The 20,881-nt window shown below is 39.8% G+C and overlaps 1 protein-coding gene across 1 annotated transcript in view; it reads left to right on the forward strand.

The window, feature by feature from the left end:
* The window catches only part of LRRK2 (leucine rich repeat kinase 2), a 149,608-nt gene that overhangs the window by 65,547 nt on the left and 63,180 nt on the right, over window positions 1–20,881 (forward strand). The window contains exons 24-32 of the mRNA XM_018552518.1: window positions 1,300–1,360; window positions 2,265–2,476; window positions 6,643–6,893; window positions 7,735–7,883; window positions 11,313–11,406; window positions 15,361–15,553; window positions 15,634–15,815; window positions 18,027–18,256; window positions 20,008–20,135. Of these exons, the coding sequence (XP_018408020.1) occupies window positions 1,300–1,360; window positions 2,265–2,476; window positions 6,643–6,893; window positions 7,735–7,883; window positions 11,313–11,406; window positions 15,361–15,553; window positions 15,634–15,815; window positions 18,027–18,256; window positions 20,008–20,135 (1,500 nt within the window). The remainder of the gene's footprint in view (window positions 1–1,299; window positions 1,361–2,264; window positions 2,477–6,642; window positions 6,894–7,734; window positions 7,884–11,312; window positions 11,407–15,360; window positions 15,554–15,633; window positions 15,816–18,026; window positions 18,257–20,007; window positions 20,136–20,881) is intronic.

The raw sequence follows: 20,881 nt of genomic DNA on the forward strand, positions 1-20,881 counted from the left end.
TGTCTCCAAAATCATATAAGAAAAGAGCCTCTCATTGCGTAGCAAATTCAAAAAAGATTTTATTTGAATCAAGTAAAAGCAGGACAACGAAATCCAAAATAATATTCCGATCGGCAGACAGGATACTCTGTAAACTCCTGTGTCTGGTGTAGCATAAAGTTAGGCCCGCCCCTACGCGTTTCGTCTTACTGACGTCCTCAGGGGTTTAGCAGGTATAACTTGCCATACCAGATCCCATCTCTATATAGTATCAATAATTAGCCAATTAGTGGTAAATTGCCATCCAGTATCATTTAGTCTGGCAGAGTTACAAGTATAAAAGCCAACCTTTAGACTATATAAATTATGACCAGAACATGCATGATTAAATGTTAAACTATATAAATTACGACTTGCATGATTAAATTAAAAGCTAGACTAACACATAATGAGTCAATCTTCAAACATTAATAAAACAATAATAAACATAAAACCATGATGAACATGATAAAAAACTGATAGAATGCATACATGATAAATGAAGTCGTATGAATATTAATAGTAAATATGAATAATACATATACATATTTAGTTAAAATCATTATATGCTATTTAATAAAATTTAAATTCTAAAACTTTTAAATTGGATATATGTAGACCTATATAGGTATACTAAACAGGAACATCTAAAAGAGGGGGGGTTTGACAGGTGTTAAAATTCTAATAATAAAATTATGCAATTATAGACACAGAGTGTAGTGACTGTCAGGGATCCCCCCCTCCATTTTTCCAGCGCTGACTCCAGGAGCAGACTGGGGAGGGGGCAGGCACAGCTGGCTCTGCCTCTCTAGGAGCCAGCCAGGATGGTGAATCTCAACAGTAGCAGCTCTGCACTCTCAGCATATAGCAGGCAATAGCCCATTATATACTGGGTTTTGGGTCACCAGGGGGTTATTAGTATATGTCTTCCTGTGACCCTGAAGAGAACTATGGCTAAAAAAGGTTGGCCCATAGTTCTCTTTTAAGCCTAATTCTAGTGCCTGCCTTGTTCTTGTCACCAACTCCGCAAAATGAACAGTGCAACACATGCATGGTGAATGGTTTGTTCTAAAAACAAAAAGACAACTGTTGCAAAATCTCCTTGTAAAAATAAGCACGTATGACACTTGAAAGTGCTAGCTGTTGTCCCTTACAAGATCTGACTGTCACAATCTTGATGCTTGAAATTGTCTTGCTTGCTTCTGGTGAGTTAAAGATGTCTTATTTTATTTATTTATTTTTTTATTTCCATTATTACCTTTTTAATGTTCTCTTTTACAGAGTGCATTTGGAGATGAATCTGTACGTTGCAGAAAAGATTTTGTTAGCCTTGATTATCCGGGTAGGTGGATGTGTATATTATATAAACTATTTTTACATCCATACGTGTACATTATTATACCTTTTTGTGATTCCAAAATTAACACAGCTATTCGTTTCAGTGAATACATTCTAGTGAGCTACCCCATGGTGAAATGGGGAAGTGTCTAGTTGCTTAGTACACTTTGTTGGATAAGTTGTACATTTTACAGTGTCTCTTTTTTTTTTTTTTGTGTGTGTGTAGTTTATTTCTTATTGGAGATCTAGTTAATTGCAGTTAAAAGCACTTTCTTCCTTAAAGGAGAACTATGGGGTTAGGGCTTTTCCCCATAGTTCTCCTTAGGGTAACAGGAGGACACAAACTAGCGTCCTCCCGTCACCCTAAGCTCAGCATACCGCGAGCTTCAGCTCACGGTATACTGAGACGCCGCAGCTCGCGGTATATTGAGATGCTGAAGCGGATTTAGACAATCGTGTCTGGATCCGCCCAGTTGCGTGAGTGACAGCTGGCTCTGCCTATCTAGAGGCAGAGCCAGCTGTACCCGCCCCCTCCCCGGCCGTTCCGCCAGTCAGCGCTGGAGGATCAGAGGGGGAATCCACCCCCTCCCCTGTCACGGCAGAGAGCAGTGACAGGGTCGAGAAGTGAGCGAACGCCGGTATGTGTTCACTCACTTCCCGATCTACTGAGAATCACTCATCTCATAGTTCACCTTTAATCAAGCACAAAGGGTAGGGGATGGACTATTTTTAGAAAAATTAAGCACTTGATCTTGATTTAAAGGAGGCGGTCTTTTGTGGTCTTGATGCTCTTTTGACAGATATTTGTATTTTTGTGTAACAATACTGTGTTCATTGTTTTAAATGTATGTATGTTTTTTTTTTTTTACATTCCTTGCTGTGACCTTTTTTTTTTCTTTCAGTTTTAGCGCTGAGGTTTCCATTGCACATGAAGCGAACTGACAGTTCCTCTTCGCTGATAGAAAAAGAGCACATTCGTTCCCTAGATCTGTCTGCAAATGACCTGAAAAACATAGACTTAATAAATAAAAAATCTCTTCTTACAAATCATTTGGAACGCCTTGAGAAAATGGAGCTTCAGCAGAACAGTTTAACATCTATACCAAAGTCTCTCTGTGAGGTAATGAAACAAAACAATAAGTATTTGCTCATTATTATCAAACATATTTTCCTTCCTCTTTATTCAGATAGTTATTCACAGTAAAATTTGTTCTTGCCTTGAATTCTGTGAAGGTTCATCAGAATGTTAGTGTTGGCACCTATTACTCAATATAGTTGGTGATCTTGTAGAGCAGTGGTTCTCAACCTGTGTAACCTCGGGACCCACATGTTTCCTTGGTCATATCTCTACCCGGGCCACATGACTTTATCGGAGAGCCCGGGGGAGAGGGGACAGTTTGACATTATGAGGTTCCCACAGGCTGAACCACAAATTCCCCCTCTAGTTCTCTCTAATGCAGATGGGCCGGTCTATGCAGACATGACACCGCGACCCACTGCAGAGGGTGTCGCGACCCACTTTTGGGTTGCAACCCACGAGTTGAGAACCGATGTTGTAGAGCACCCCCGGAGCCATAAAACCATGTTGCTCTAACATGACTTCATGGAGGAAGTCGAAGCTTGTATTTCTCGTGGTGAACGTTACTGAGCTTAAGGTCACAGAAGGGGATGGAACAAAGCACCAACTTCTAGTGGCAGTCATTACTTGCACTAGTATAGCGTACTTGCTTTTGGGACTTCCTTGGCATTTCAAAAGATAGATGCGCAGTCGCACAGTCATTAGCTGTGTGCATGCACCTTCTGGTGTCACTTTAAAAAATCATGGTCAGTACATACACTTGTAAAATTAGAACTCCGGGAAGAAATAACTATGCAGATAACCTATTCATTAAGAGGTGGTTAGACCCGGAGAAACAGCATTGAAACAATAAATTACAAACAGCAGCTAGCAAAGCAAGCAAGTAGTTCAGTGCAAGTATCTTGCACTGAAAAAAGGTATTTTTCCCGAGGAATAAATCAATACTCATACCCCTTTACAAAACACTGGTTCAGCCTCATGTTGACTACAGTCTACTTTTGGTCATCCATCAACAGGAGGGATGTCCAAGAATTGGAAATAAACCCAAGAAAGGCAACAAAATTAATTAGGGGGCTGGAGGACCTCAGCTATAAGGAACGATTAAGTAAATTACATTTATTCACCTTAGAGAAGAGGTGCTTACAAGGAAACATGGTTGCTATCTACAAGTTAATCAATGGTGGCTGTAAAGCCAGACACAACTTGTTTAATCACAGATGCTTGATGAGGACATATCACAATTTAGGGTTGGAGGAAAAGAGGTTTAATCTGAAATTGCGGAGAGGGTACTTTACGGTCAGAGCAGCAAAAAATGTAAAATCCCTTCCCTAAGTAGTGATATCAGCTTGACAGCTATCTGCTATTCCTTATGAAAAACAAAATACAAGGATATGTATACTCCTAAAAAAACAAACGGTCAATCACACAAATGGAAACACGCACACATAGGTTGAGCTGGATGGACTGGTCCCTTTAAACCTTAACCAGTTGACATCTGCGGTGTTAAACCCCCTTCCCATCCAGAATATGAGGTGAGTGAATATCACTCATCCTCATAGTTCAAGCCGACATGTGACAATGGAACTGTCACACGTCGGCTCAAAAGATCGGGAAGTGAGTGAACACATAACGTTGCTCACTCACTTCTCGATCATCTCCCTGCAGACAGCAGTGACTGTCAGTCACGGCTTCCTGCAGGGGTTCCCCCCACTCCCCGCTCCAGCGCTGACTGGTGGAACTGACGAGAGAGGGGGTGGGTACAGCTGGCTCTGACTCTAGATAGACGGAGCCCGCTGTCAGCAAGCTGGATGGATCTCGACAGTAATGTCGAGATCCATCCCGGCTATGGCGGCCTCAGTATACCACGAGCTTTAGCTCGTGACATACTGAGCTTTAGGCCACGGGAGGATGCTAGTCTATGTCCTCCCGTGACCTTTAAGAAAACTATGGAGAAAAACACTTACCCCATAGTTCTCTTTTAACAACTACTGTATTTAATTTGTTGTGGGCCCCCTTTACTGCAAAGGGGTAGAGGAATAAGGTGTAATACTTAACTTACTCCTTGCTCTGGCAGGCTACTTCTATCTGGGTAAAAGCTTCAGGGGCCAGTTACAAAGTGCTCCGAGCTGGCAGTCGCAAGCTGACTTAATCAATTACAACGCAATTAATTGTAAATAGTCTAGTTACGCATTCTATGTTTAATTCAAGTGAGTGTGTGATACCCTTTCAAATTGTTATTAGTGGTGCCATGACCTGTGGGCTTGACTAGATCTTTAAGCTCATTCCATGGTAAAATAGGGCTATCTGGTGGGACTTAAAGATGGTTAGTCCAAGCTTTAATAGGAATGGTCATGTGATGAAAGCATACAATAATTGAATGAAATGATCATATGACTGGATTTTTGTCTCTTCCCGAAGAATTCTGATAATGTTGGGTCATACTGCCGTCTATAGGAGGATTGGACACTGGCAAACAAAAGAAATTGTGGGCCAGCCCAATGCTATCCCTTCTAGTTACAGCATGCCAGCATTTTTTCCTTGGAGGATAGGAGTTTTTATTTTTTTCCGTTCTACTGAGAAAATTCTACCCTTCTTTTTTTTTTTTTAAAGTGCTTTTTTTTTTTTTTAATCTTCCTGAACATTATTATTTCTTCACTGGATTCTTCCATCAAAATTCCTCTCCTCATCACCGCTTGAGATGGACTCTATATTGCAGTTATCTGAAATGTTGTTTCCTCAGCAGTAGTTTGGGAGTATGTACCTGCACCCTGCTTGACTGAACATGCCAGGCTAGCCTGGAACGGGACCTTTGGGCACTGGGTCTTACATTGTGGTTCTTCTCAGACCTGCGTGCACTGTGTACAATGTAAGTTAGCCGCCTATTTGCTTCCAGGTGCAGAGCCTCGCACAGCCCCTGGGGTTACTCTGTTTATGAAGACTCACTGAGATGAGTAAGGCAGGTTGGGGGAAAAAATGCTACCTTATTATAGCACTGCTGAGTGCCTTTCAGATTTGCCACCACATTAAGGGTTAACGCTGAGGGACTAAACGTGGACATCATCCACTGGTTGGAGTGTTGCAGCGTGTCCTTTCTTGCCACTCAGTGTTTGGGAATCACCATTCCACTGCTGCTCCTTTGTATAAGCACTACGTGCAACTTAGACTTTTGGCTTGTTCATATTGCTCACCTACAGGCGCACCCACAGTTCAGAGTTTTCTAGAACTGTTCTCCTTCAAAAGAGCATTTGCTGGATTATAGTTTTTATACTCACTGTGAATCCACCAGTGAAGAAACTACCAGACAGGTAACTGTCGAACCGTGACTCAATGGGATAAATCCCTTTTAAAGATCTCTCCGCCATCGGGGTAGACCCCTCTTTAGTTAGCGGTTGGAGGAGATGTCTGGAGCCTTGCACATAAGTTTTGGTGGCTTTTTATAAGCTCTAAAATTCATGTCCCCCATGAGTCTGTTGTCTATACAGATACGCAGAGCACTGTGGTTAAGGTGCTGGGATGACGATGCCTCTTTAGAGCATCTAACTCACCTAGTCTTTTAAAGATATTGGTATTGATATTCTTGAAGTTCTACTTGGTGGAGATGGTGACCTGATGCTGATCCTGCAGGGGGCAGCTTAACCCAAAAGGGAAATGCTTCTTATATCCCTCAGTGGACTCCAAGAAAATAAAGAAAATAATTTTTCAGTTAGTACATAAATCCTATTTTTTCTGTGTGCCCATTGAAGGGCAGAGCACCTGCCCCACCTGCTTTTGCTGCTGCATCCTGTTTAAATATTTTGTTTTTTGCACTCCTATATCCGTTAACTGAGCTTGTTCCCCAGTCTTGTGGGTTTGGTCCACCAGCAAGGGTGTCCCCTGGGCTGTTTTTATTTATTTATTTATTTATTTATTTTGCTCCTGCTGTCCTACTTCTGCAGGTGGCACTATACCCGGTAGGTGATTTACAGTAGAGAATCAGATTTTACAGCGAGTACAAAAAAATCCTACTTTTTTATGATATGGACCTTTTTGGCATTTATTTAATCAAATCTCAGTTGAATGGAGAGCCTGCCCCACCCACCATGGCAAGCTTTACCTGTAGATTGTTTCCTTTTCTTTCTATGGTAAATTTTGTTATAAAATGGTTGGATTTCAGTTTTGCATGCAAGTTAAGTAATTGTAATAAATAATTTTGCATATTTTAAACCTAGGCTTTAAAGTCTTTGACTTACTTGGACTTGCGTAACAATGGCTTCACATCCTTCCCTACTTGTGTTTTGGAGATGAGCAGTATTGCATTCCTTGACATATCAAGAAATGAAATTGGACCTTCCCTTGACTTGAACACAAATGCTGTTTGTCTAACCTTGAAGCATCTTAACCTTTCATACAATCAGTTGCAAAGTTTTCCTGACTGTGTTGGAAAAGTTACTCAAAGGCTTGAAGAGTTGATCCTTGAAGGGTAAGTTGTTTCTAAGATCAGTTTTAAAACAATTTTTTTCTTTTTATATTGGGAAACGTTACATGTTTCTAAATGTCAACACCACATTTTAGTATTATACATCTGTGTGCTTCATCATAACCATTGTGATGTTATATTGGCGCCCTGAATGTGTGTACCCACAGTTATTGATAATCTTCATGTGTGCTTTTCTCTAAATCCCCCTGCAAAGTCCAACAAATGCCTGTTAAGCCTGTCAATGAAGTCCACCTAATGCAGCTTCATCCGATGGTGTGGCAGTGATGCTGTACTGTTCCTTAATTCAGAATTGTCACTGTCATGTTGGCTGTGCCTGTTTGCACGGCAGTGAAATGGAAACATTTTGCAGAAGCTGTGGGTATTAGCATTGTTACAGCTGATTTACAAGTCTGTAGCTTGCCAGTCAACACCTGACCACACCTAGTCCTGCCCACTAATTTCTCGATTCACAGCAGTACCTCTTTTGCTGATACCTCCCACTATGAGCTGCAGTGTCTAGGAGAGGGTGTGTGAGAGACACTAATGAAGGAGGATTTGGCTCATTCAGGGAATGTTAAAGGAAGTTTTTTGTTTTTTTTTGTCTACTTTTATGAGGCTTGTGCATCACATAGTAACTGGATTAGATTTATGTTTACATTGTCATACAGGAGCCTTAAGTTGCACTTTTAACACACATGAATGTAGAGCCTTTGCCCCTGATGTATGTTACATGCACCGCTGTGAATGTGTTTTGTAGAAGTAATGGTCCTTATGCAATACTTAATACATTCTTACGCATGTGAATGTTTTTTTTACTATACTCTATTGATATTTTTTTAAACAGAAACAGCATTTCTGAAATCTGTACAGCAATTTGCTTACCTGAGCTACAAACACTGAATATGAATAAAAACAAGATAACTTCACTTTCTTCTGATTGCCTCCATAACTGTGCAAAGTTAGAGATGTTTTGTGCGATGACAAACCAACTAGGTAACAATTATAATTTGCTATTATCCATTTGTGCTTTTTTCATTCATGTAATGTTTGTAAGTTGCAGAAGTGCAAGTAATGTTTACATGCATACAAGACTCCAGAGCTTCATGGAATTCTTCATTTAACCTTTTAATGACCGAGGCCTTTTTTTTTTTAGTTTTTTGCACCCATGTTATAATCCACACTTTAGGCCTGAAAATTACTTCAAATTCCAAAACATTATATATTTTCTGAAAGCCAAGACCCTGTAGAATAAAATGTTGTCAGTTGCAAATTTTTATGTTGCACAATATAAGCGCAACGTATTAACAAACCCAAACATTTTGTGAAAAATGCACTTAAGTTAAATTTAGTGCCCAAAACACAATAAAATACCCATTTAAAAAAAATAAAATATAAAAGAGGGGGTTATAATGAGTAAATAGATACCCAACATGCCCAGGATAAAAATTGTGTGCGTCTGTAAAACGGTGACAAATTCAGTACCTCAAAAAGTCAATAGACTATGCTTTCTCTCACTATGGCATGCACAGCGATACCCAACATGTGTAGCGCGATCATCTTTTTAGTATGTAGGAGCACCCAGCGTGTGTTTACATTATGACGGGCGTGCTCGCGTGTGCAGGAGACTTAAAATAATTTTTACATTTATTTCATTTAATATTATTTTTAGAGATGCACCGATATATCGGCCGCTGAAACATATCGGCCGAAAATTGCACTTTTGGCATAGTGCCAAAAGTGACGTTTTCTGGCCGATACCGCGGTGCATCTATTCTTTCTCTCCTCCCCACTGGGTGCTGCTCTGTGCCCTAGCCGGGAGGAGAGAAACTGTCACAGGCGGCCGAGTTCTGCGGAAGGAGAGCAATGTGAGCGGCCGGCGTCTCTCCTCCCACACCGCTCAGCCTCCTGCCACAGAGGAGAGCAGTGTGGACGGGGACAGCCAGTGCTGTCACAGGAGGCTGAGCTCCACTCGCTCAGCCTCCTGTGACAGCGTGCCAGGAAGGAGAGTGTTACTCACTCAGTGCCAGCACTTAGTGATCGCTGATTATTTGTAAATAATTGAGGACAGAGTATGGTTACTATATCCTCAATTTATGAATGAATGGGAAGTGATCTACATCACCTCGTGTTCATTCATGATTGTGGTTATAGTAAACACACTATGTCCTCATGTTATGAATGAACAGGAACACTCAGTATAGAGGATTCCTGTTCATTGATAACTGGGGATGCAGAATAGGAGATTGAGGACTCTCTTTTTTCTCTTTTAAAAGGGACATATCAGGGGTCTGTTTAGACCCCTAACATTACCCCGAAGCCACTAAAAGTAAAGTAAAAAATTTAAATATTTAATTAAAAATGACTAGTTTTTTTAAAAACTAGTTTTTTCCCCCCTTTTTTTATATGTGACTTTTATTTTATTTTTTTTACATGTTTCATTTTTTTGCACTTATTGTTGTTATTATATAGGGGGATAACAATCCCCCTATATAATAGCATTCTGCCCGTGCGTGCCCGCTAGGGGACGCGCGCGAGCAGAAAAAAAATGCCTTCCGGAGACGGCAACCCGCCAATGCTGAAGTGCCGTCCGTCCGTTTTTTTAAAACGGGCGGACGGCAAGAGGTTAAAAAACATTTTCGGTTTCAGCCTGACATTTTTAAAAATTCGGTTTTGTTACGGTTTTGAAATTTTTCATTTCGGTGCATCTCTAATAATTTTTTAAAAACTGCTGTTTTTACTTTTTTCTACTTTACTTTAATTGCTATCACATAAGGGGGCTTACAAGACATCATGTGACACAAGGTGCCCCTAAATATTTTGCTCCTTAGTCCTGACCAGCACTATACCCCTCTATCAGAGGAGCATTATCTTTCTTGTAGAAAAGCTGAACTGCAGTTTTCACTTCTTTGACCAATCCTCTGTCAATGCCAAATCATGTTCCATGTAACGAACACCTCCAGGATTATAAATTCTATTGTACATCTGCAAAAATACATACCTTGCCCAACAGACCTTTTAGTTCTATCACTTACAAACAGATCAGCTATAACAGTACCTAGTAGACATGTGCGATTTGTTTCGTTCCAAATCGAAATTCGGACGAAATTTCGAAGATTCGTATGTATCTGAATTACAGATATAACAAATGCAAACGAATCTGAATTTCAAATTCGTTTTTTTTTGGACGAAATTTCGTTGTAGCAAAGTGACATTTAACCACTTGAAGACCGCGGTGTTTCACCCCCTTCCTGGCCAGGCCATTTTTCAAGGAGGGGCAGAACGTCTTAAGATGCCCTCCCGCTCCTAGCAGACGTCCGTCTGGCTGTTCACAAACGGCCATGGACGGAAGGTGGTTAAGAAAAAAAAAACGTTTTTTTCCTCTTAAATGTCACGTTACTGCATCGAACGAACAAAGCGAAAACAAAACAAAATTTTGTACGGATTACCGCTAACTAATTTGGTCCGGATTCCGAAACAAATTGACTTTCGGACCCAAATTCCGAAAAACGAAATAAAGGAAAATCCGAATCGAAACAAAACAAATTTTTTGCTGGTGCACATGTCTAGTACCTAGTACAGAGCCTTGTGGTATACGACTGGGGACTCTCTGACTGGCCCATTTACAACTACAATCTGATATCTATCCTTTAGTCAATTGTAGGGCTGCAACTAATGATTATTTTCATAATCAATTGGCCGATTTTTTTATTTTTAACATTTTTGGGGGATAAATACAATACACAAATGCAGTGTTGCAAACATAAAGTTTACTTCAGAATAAAACTGCATGCATGATTTTTTGCAATCGCACTACACTGGAATGCACAGCATTTCGGTACCGTGTGTCCCAGTGAGGGCGATAACACTGTGGGTGGGAGGCACGTTTTCTGGTGCCTTTGAAATAAATGGCACTGCAACTCACCTCCCACAGCAGAATTTGTAAGGCCGAAACCGAAAATTACTTTTTCCCAACCTTTTTCATATAGTTTGTTTTATAAATAATTGTATTGTAAGCACATGACGCTTGAATAGCTTCAGCCAGGGAATGACAGCTGCCAGTGGCAAGATTCTGCAGATGGCAGCTGAATGTAAATACAGCAGGTAGTGGACTGGTGCAATAGTCAGCCTGCTTTTGGCCATTTCAAATTGCAATAGCCAATAGCAGGCTGGCTATTGCACCCGCCCACTGCTTGGCACAGCGTGGAGGAGTGAGCTAGGGGATCCAACCAACTAATCGATAATGAGAATTAACAACTATTCTCATAATTGATTATTATTGATTTAATCGATTAGTTGGTTGCAGCCCTAGTCAATGCCTGTTCCAAAATATTTGTGTATTAATTTTGCTTTATTCTTAGAACTTATTATTTTTAACTTCTTATGCATAACCTGTATGTTTTTTTTTTATTTTTTTTATTTCAGCTTTACTACCCAGTTTGCCTTTGAAATTAACTACATTAAGGTTGTCTCATAATACATTTAAAGTTGTACACAAAGAGATCCTTCAACTTTCGCAGTAAGTTCATATTCTGAAAACTGAACATGTCCAATCAATTGCAGTTCCATTTTATTATACTCCTAAAACATTTGTATCAAGAAATACATAAATGACACAATGCATTAAGATTTAGGGTAGGGATGCACAGATACCAGTTCAAATACCAGTGCCGCTACTTGACATTTTCAGGAGAACTACCAGGGTTGCAGAAGTTGCAGCTGTGACAGGGCCCTGGTGTCCACCACTGTCCTCAAATCATTAGTCTGTATTGTTTTAGAAAAACTGTCACATGACCATAAAAAAAAGATTGGTATCTATGAGGACAAGTATTGGTACTTGGCCTGGAAAAAATAATATCTGTGCATCCTTAATAAAATAAATCATAAATCAAAACATGGATGCACAAAGCTCAGTAACCCCGTAGCCAATGCTCCTTTAAAAATGACAGCTGCCTCCTAACTTTTGAGCTTTTCTCTAGTCTTGGAGCTGGAAAAGTACAGTAGTTGGTATCTGTGCATCCCTTATTTAGGGCATAGGTAGGAACAAAAGGTTTATGCAGGAGGATGTGCCTTATTTTTTCATGACTGATTCAGTGTTTATGCATTTTTTTTATGTTGGGAGGATTTTATTGATAAGATTACAAGGAAATTTTTTTATACAGGAAAAATATATATATTTTTCTTTAGAAGGAGCTGTGTTAGATCTTATGATCATTAAATGTTTCTAAATAACATGAACAGATATGTAAATGTATATAATCTTAGTTTAGTTATAGGTACATCAGGGGTCAAAATTTCAAGTCCTGAGCTACTAGCCAGGCCTTAAGAGTTTCTCGCCACCAGTTGCCCACCAAACCCCTACCCTCCCGTGGCCTTAACTCCGCCCCTTAACACACCCTTTTAAATATTCTGATCAATGAGACTGTTACATGTTTTATGCAGAATAAAGTTACAAGAATAAATATTAACAACTTTAACAATATTACCATAAAGCTCCCTGCCCCCTCTCTGCCCCCTAAAATAATACACCCCCCTGTTCCGTGCCCCCTGCCCACGTATAAAATAATACACCCGCCCCTGTTTCGTGCCCCCCACACATAACACAATCTCCTCCCCTTGCTCCCTGCCCCCACAATGTAAAATAATACAAGGAAGCCCCTCGCCTGCTTGTCTTTCTGCAGGGAGGAGGAGGCGAGCAGGCAGATCCCTGGTGATCTAGTGTGATTAGGAAGGTCTGCAGACCTTCCTAATCACTTCGTTTTCGACCCGGAGCTCAGTGAAGAGCTCGGCAGACAGGAAGGGAGACAGACCAGCAGGAGCAGCTGCTCCCACGAGTCAGGTACGCGGTCTTAGACCGCAAGCCTGACAGGAATTTCCACTCGCCTGCACTGCATTTCCACTCGCCAAATGCGAGCAGGCAAGTGGAAATTTTGAGCCCTGTAGTAATGTCCATGTATTTTATGTCAATTTGTAGTTACAATTGTTAAAGAAGAACTCCGGGGAAAATTTTGATTAACCTTTGCAGTGGGGCTACCCCTGCACTGCAAGGGTTAACTGCTCATTTATTTTTAGGTACTAAAAAAAAAAATTAAAAGTTTTACTCGCCTGGTCATTCAAGCTGTCTTTTCATAGACCGGTCCTTTAGAGCCGCTCTCCTCCTCTGCAGTGGTCTAAGAATCCTTGTGTCATCACATTCTATAAAAGTGTATAGACATGAGAGTGCTGAGGAACATACCATCTGTGCAGCCTAGACTAAAAGGAGCAGTTAAAATTATATTCAAGTCAAAAGGATTTAAAGCTATTTCAAATGCTGATTAAATCACTTACAATGAATGTTGCTCTTAGGGCCTGTTCACAAGAGTTTCAGGTCCGGATCAGGTGCGGATCTGCAGACGCGGTGCTATGTGTTTTGCTGCGTTTTTGATGCGTTTTGCGTTGTTTTTTTTTGCTGGAGTGGGGCTGTCAATATGTTGGCTGCAGTGCAGTGCATTTTTGACGCGTTTTGCGTTTCCGGACCGTTTCCTGACCATACAAAATGTGACATGCAGTATTTTTCTGTCATAACCTGATCGGACTGCGCACGTGAGAACTGTAGCCCATAAAACACATAGGGATGCATTTTTAGTGCAGGAGCGTACGGATCAGGTCAGCACAGAAAACGGACGTCGTGTGAACAGGCCATAAAAGTTTTTGCTACCTGCAAAATCAGCTGAGCACTAGTCCTGACTCCCTGTTTTAGAGTGACTCCTTTCATAAGCAGAGTGCCATGCAGTCACCCGCTAGTAAGCTGTGTGTGTTTCCACAATCACACATACAGAGCGAATCAAGCTAATCCCTTTCCTCCTGGCTCCCTCCCCCCTCTTCTCCACTCTAGTAGATGAACAGTTGCTGGAGTCTGCACTGTCCCTTGTAATTTTGTCCAGGACAGTAAGTCTAGGGAAGCTGAGAGACTTGCAAGCAGCTGTTCAGAAACATGATCATTGTGTTAGGGCAAAAATGTAAAGCAATGCTTTGCTGGACAATGTTTATTTGTTTGATCTGGATTCATTTGTTAAAATAATGTTTGAAAGTGTATACTACTTTAACTCTTGCAGTGCCGGGGTAGCCCCACTGCAAGGGTTAATAACATTTCCCCCTAAATTAAACAATTAGTTTAGTTCTAGGTATGGTATATTATTTCTACTATTAGAAAAAGTAATATACATGCATTTTATATCAATAATGGTGGGGTTACATTCGTTAAAACAAAAAAATAGAAATTAAAGAAACAAAATGGAAGTCTGTCTGAATAAAGTAGCCTTTCCCTTGCCACTTATCTTTCTTTCATGGCCAGAAACCCTAAGAACCTGTCTTTATTAACAAGTTCAGGATAGCATTTGTAGTTAGTCACACCTTGTACCAAAATAAAATCCCAGCAAACCATAGTTGGAAAGTTGTGAATGGGAGCTGGTAAAGTCACACATTGCTTAAAGGAGAACTATGGGGTTAAGGCTTTTCCCCATAGTTCTCCTTAGGGTAACGGGAGGACACAAACTAGCGTCCTCCCGTCACCCTAGGCGCAGTATACCGCGAACTGTAGCTCGCGGTATCCTGAGACGCCGCAGTATACCACGAGCAGCTGCTCGCGGTACACTGAGACGCCGCAGTTGAAGCGGTCAGCTGGCAGGGCTTTCATCTAGAGCAGTGGTTCTCAACCTATGTAAACTTGGTGCTATGTTTTTGTAAGCTCTTTTGTCATCTGAATGTACTTTATCCATAACACAATTTTTGTGTGAATATTGAGTAAGGTTATTAGACTTTGTCCCAGATGTTATTTCCTGCTGCTAGGCCAGGATTCTAGTTGTTCTGCAGCTTATTTGAACTGTTTTGAGCTGTGCACAGATTCTGTTTGCATTATTTTGCATATTGTGGTACACTATCCCGTATGTCTATTCCAACTTACAGTATGTGGAGAATTTAAAATTTTAGTGTACCTAAGAATAGAGAATCTACAGGCCTTTTAAGCAGTTACTTGAGGGAACACTACATTGAATGGATCGGCACCACTTTTAAAGAGGGGGAAAAAAAGGAGCAAATTGGAGATACAAGCCAAGGGGTAATGAATGTGTCATATTGGACAGCATTTCATAAATGGCAACAGTGTCATTGCATGATGACCAGTGGAACGTAGTTCATATAGCATCACTGAGCATCGTTCTATTATGTAATTCTTCATAGGGCATCTTTATATGAGTATTACAGTTAATCATGGCAGATCTGGAACTTTTATTAAGCCAAGTACAAGGGTGGCTTGTCTGCTGTGTACTGCCTGCAGTTCAATCTACTAAGTATTGATGATCTTATTTGGCTGAGGGGACACTAATGCATTAACATTTGAAGAACACTGGTAAAACATTTGGTTAGGTTGAGTTAAGTATATTTCTAATATATGAGATAAATGGCAATTCAAATAATTTTAAACTTTTTATTGAAGCTTACGAACAGTAGATTTAAGCAACAATCATATTGAAACTCTACCAGGCCCCCTAGAATGGGCTTCACTGAATTTACGGGAAGTCATCTTAAACTACAATCAGATTTCTATCTTAAATCTGGACATGCGCAAAGATACAAGCAGATGGTCACGGCTGGAGAAACTGCAGCTGTCTCACAATAAAATCAAAGAGGTAAAATATGTTGTAAAGTGATGAGGTTGTGTTTTCCTTATGCAAACCCCCTTTGACTATAACATCTCATTCTTTTCCAGATCCCCCCTGAAATTGGATTTCTTATAAACATTACTTGCTTTGACATAAGTCACAATCCAGATTTGAGGTCATTTCCAGATGAAATGGGAAAGCTTACTAAAGCTTGGGATCTTCCCCTGGAGGGCTTACATCTAGATTTTGAGTTGAAACATATAGGCAGCAAGGCCAAGGACCTAATTAGGTATGTTCTGTGCCCTTTCACTTTTCATTGTTTCTTGTGATAATACAACAAATATACATTCTATCTTTTTAAAATACCAAATTTGATGCTGCAAAGAAAGTGTTGGTGGGCATATTTTACTCGTGTAAATAGAATTTAATCTACTACTCAAATGTTTAATAATCCAAAGCAAATGGTCTGTAGCAGTGTTTGTCAGATTAGACAAGTAAAATGTTATATTTCATAAATGAATGTTTCTTTAAGTTTAATTTCCTCCCTTCCTCTTAAATGTGTGTGGTTACCTTATCTTTTAAAGGAAAACTGTCACTAAAATACTAATCTAACTTATATAATTTCAATAAAAGATCTTAAATAATTTAAGTTTTGTCTACATAAAATGGTGATTTAGCTATAAGCAGAGCATAATGGACAGAGGTGTTTTTTAATATGGGAACATACTGCTCACGTTTTCTATCGATGCAAGTCTTCATGGTACTTGTTGTGCAGCGATGTCCTCTTTAGCTGCCTCTAAATGGTGTGACAAAAGATGGATTTTACCAAAACATGTATCATTACCTTCCGCATCTGGTCAAATAAAGTTAGCTTTTTATGGAGCTATGGTAAGGTGATCTTTATTTGTGAAAGTGTATTTCTATAATAAGAATTTTCTACACTGTTACTTATATTGTCTACAGTCCAGTGAGCTTATCAAATAGAAGTTACTTTACCTGGTTCTAAGAAATCACTTGATTTGACATGCAGCTATCTTTCTATAGATTGCAGCAATATTTACAAATTTGGGATTTTCCTGTTGAGCAAAGCTTTCAAAATACTCAAACCAAAATGAAATGTACTTGTTTCCCTCTATTGGGGCTTGTTCACACCAAGTGCAGAGCAGTTGAAGAACGCATAAAAAATGCACCCAATGTATTCCAATGGTATTTTGGGCTCTAGTTCACACCACAGCGTTCAGTTCCAGTGCATGTGGAAAAACTACAGCAGGCACTATTTTTTTTTTTTCCTGCTCTGGAAAGCACGCAAACGCTCTCGAATGCACTGCACTACATCTGAAAGCCCTTTTTAGGCAAAAAAACAAAAATGGCCAGAATGCATCAAAAACATGTAAAAACGCACTGCATATGCAGAAACTCATCCAAATTTGATCCAGAGTTGGTGTGAACAAGCCTTTGCAGATAGCCTTGCAAATTTTCAACCAATGTTTTAATTTTTAATAAACATTTTAAAATGTTCTTATTTTGCAAAAAACAATGCTTGTCATTGAAACAAGCTGCAATCAATTTGCAGAACATTATGGATTACAAGTAGGGATGCGCCAATACCAGTTTTTTTGGTATAGAGTACGAGTACCAATATATATTTTTCACTACTTGCCGATACCAAGTACCTGTGCCTTGTGCCTCCTTTATCGGGAAGCCAGGAGGCAGATCAGGACCCGCCGCCCAGCTTCCTGATTGCCTGGGAATCCGGTGTTCTATTGAAAGAACACTGGCTTCACTTGCCAAGGCTGCCTGGCTTCCTGACCAATCGGGAAGCCGGGCGGCACATCATGACTCGCCTCCCGGCTTCCTGATTGGCTAGGGAGCTTCACTTGTTGCTAAGCAGCCTGGCTTCCTGACCAAGCAGGAAGACGGGAGGCAGGTCATTACGTGCCGCCCGGCTTCCTGGTTGGTTTGGAAGCCAGGCTTGCCTAGCAATAAGTGAAGTCGAATTCCTAGCCAGGAAGCCGGAAGTTCAGCTATAGGAGGCAAGTATCGCCCAAATACTGTAAAAAAAAATTAAAATACAACCGCTGCCTGATCACTTGTTAATTGCTAGTGCAGATGGCAAATCCAGATGTTCCTTCTCTGTTAAGAGAAATAGAAGGTGTGTGGGTGTCCCTATTCTGAGTAATTTAGCTGTGTAATTCATCTCCTGCAGTCTTCTCTCTGTTCACAGTATAGGCTAATTAGAGTACTAACTGCATATCGGCAAATCAGGGTTATACTACAATGCATAAAAATACTTTGGGGGAATTTATGAAACATGGTGCAGACAGAATCTGGAGCACTTGCCCATTGTAACCAATCAGCTACTCTCTTCAGTTTGTTCAAAAGGAAAGATTGATGCTGATTGGTTACTATGGGCAACTGCTGCAAATTATGTCTGCTCCTGTTTTGATGAACCCCTCTCATTCTGTCTAGCCATGTTGATAAATTGATCTCTCTCTCTTAGATTTCTTCAGCAGCGCTTGAAGAAGGCAGTTCCTTACAACCGCATGAAACTGTTGATCATGGGAAACACAGGACGTGGCAAGACAACACTGGTGCAGCAGCTAATGAAAGAGAAACGCACAGTGAAAGGATCAGAAAAAGCCACTATTGGAATAGATGTAAAGGACTGGCCCCTCTTGATCAGAGGGAAAGTTAAAAAGGAAATCACACTGAATGTCTGGGACTTTGCAGGTGCTAAGCATATATATCTTTTTTATACATTTTCTAGCTCTGACGTCTTTCAGTCACTGCCTGTGCAGCATTAAAACACTGGCCACCATAGGCAACAATAGCAACATCAGATGGTGAGATTTTCTTGGTTTTGGGTTCAGGATTATACTGATGATGGGCCCCATCTTGGTGGTGTTGGCCACTATGGTTCTGCAAACTGATGTGATAGTACTTTTATTTACAGTATTCAGGCCAAAGGTTCAACCAAGCTTAGGCTCTGTCTGCATGTATTGCACAAGCCAAAGGAAATGTGATCCAGCTAGAAGTAAAATAATTGACAAACTGACCAGAGCTGGAGTTTGTCCTAAATCTGGCACCCTGAAATTGAAGTGTTGGAGCGGCAGCACCAACTCCCTTTTGAAGCAACTCTGTCTCGTGATCATTTTGATTATTTGGTAATACTTTGGAGTGGCGCATCAATGCCTGCAGCCATCTCCTTTTCTTAAATCTTAACAACATCCTCACCTGGTTTCTATCCCCTTTTCACTGTTATTACCACCATCTGACTCAGACAAATCTTAATCATAATTACCGTATATGCCGGCGTATAAGACGGGTTTTTAGACCCAAAAACACTGCCCAAAAATCGGGGGTCGTCTTATACGCCGAGTCGTCTTATACGCCGGCAAATACAGTAGTATTTGTACTACTAATACAACTAGATAATTAGAGACTAATGCTGCTAGCTTAACTTCACATTCCTAGAATTGCTAATACCTTTTTTTAAATTTCAGTTCTCTCCTCATTACAACCCTCTGCTAGTTCTAAATCTTAATCACTTTCTAAATTTTAAGATTTGCCTGTTGACCTAGATTTTCCTTAGATGTAGATATTGAAATTCGATACAGAATGTGCCAATTATAATTCTTCTATGTAGCATTTAATTTTTAAATAGAATATATACAGCAAGCATAAAATTGTTATGTAAGAAAATATAAGAAAAAAAAAAGGTGCAAGACCTGCCACCTACCAACAGCATTATTAATTCTATTAGAAATCTAATGAATTGATTTTGCTTTTCCATTAGGCCCCTTTCACACCTCGGTGTACCAGCATCGCATTCTTGTGCGTTCATGTGCATTTTTTTTCCTGCATTTGCCCCACATCACCTATTGATTGCCATGGATGTCATGTGTGTGACAAATGCAGGAAAGTATCTCATGTAGCAGATTCCACTACAGGTGTACTGCAGGTATACGCGCATTTGTGCATGTTTTGGTGCACGCCTGGGAAAAACTTGCATTTTCCCGGCAGCATTTGGGGTGCCAATAACAAGTAATGACACCACAAGCGCAACGCATGTTTTTGACGTTGTCAAAGCACGCACATTACATGCGTGTGGCACGCCTTCTTGGAATGTGAAGGTGTGAATGGGGACTTAAAGATGTGATAATCAAATTTGCTCATCAGAAAATTGAATTTTTTATTTTAATATTCCTAAAGTGCATTTATTTCTTATACTGAACCTCTGAATGTTCCCCTTAAATCTAATTCTTCATAAAAAAAATAAAACTTCTAGTGTATTTCAATAGTAGTATCTTATGTTGCATTAGAAACACAGTGACTTAAAAAAAAGTTTCTCCATGGAAACCAAGCATATACAAAAATGTGCCTTTTTAGTTTTGCATTGTTTCAGTGCTTTTTTGGTGGGTATGTTATGCCTGAATAAGATCTATTGTAATGTAATGTTTTTCTGTCTTATTTAATTACAGGTCAAGAAGAGTTTTATAGTACTCACCCACATTTTATGACTCCACGTGCTTTATATCTTGTGGTTTATGATCTCAGTAAAGGAGCATCGGAAGTTGATGCTATAAAACCATGGCTTTTCAACATAAAGGTGAGTCCTTGTATACTAAATGTTGACTTAATTTAATATGATTGAGAAAAAAGTTTACATTCTATGTATTTTATGGATCAGTCACATTACTGATTACTGATGGCAAGCTTAAAATAGACTGCTGATTTAGATATTTTTTTTCTCTTTTTTTTTAACATGCTAAAAAAAAATCTCAGTGCTATTTTGTGCACTTGAATCGCTTTCATTTGTGTTTTTTGTTTTCCCTGTGTGTCTTTTAGTTAATTAATTTCTTGTTTATCATGCTGTGTGGTAACCTTTATGCTTCATAGACTGTACACTTCTCTGGGTGGCTATAAACCTGTTATATCCCAAAAAATATAGTTGGCGCAATAGACTCTGCAAGATCAAAAGTGCTACGTGAGCACACAATGCTCGTCTGACAGCGTTGCAAACATGGTACTGCGGGTTTAGGGTTCTATATACTGTATACAGGTTTTTAATTTCATATAAATATACATTCTTTTTTATGTGTGTGTGTGGTTAAACTTTGATGGACTTGTGTCCTTCTTCTTTTTCTTTTTTTTAACTGTACTTTGGCTTAATAGCAAAGGAATAAAAAAGCAATAGTTTTTAAACAAGCATCTACAACCACTAGAGGCAGTAGTTAACACCTCTGGGGAGTTTAAAATAGGCCTAAAAATAACAAGTGATGTTTGGATTAAAAAGTATTGATTGAATGTTTCTGTAATTATCAATCTGTCTTCAGTTACCGTTGTTGTTTGCTC

Source organism: Nanorana parkeri, unplaced genomic scaffold (genome assembly GCF_000935625.1).
Source record: "Nanorana parkeri isolate BGI_ZX_2015 unplaced genomic scaffold, ASM93562v1 scaffold90, whole genome shotgun sequence".
Classification (NCBI taxonomy): domain Eukaryota; kingdom Metazoa; phylum Chordata; class Amphibia; order Anura; family Dicroglossidae; genus Nanorana; species Nanorana parkeri.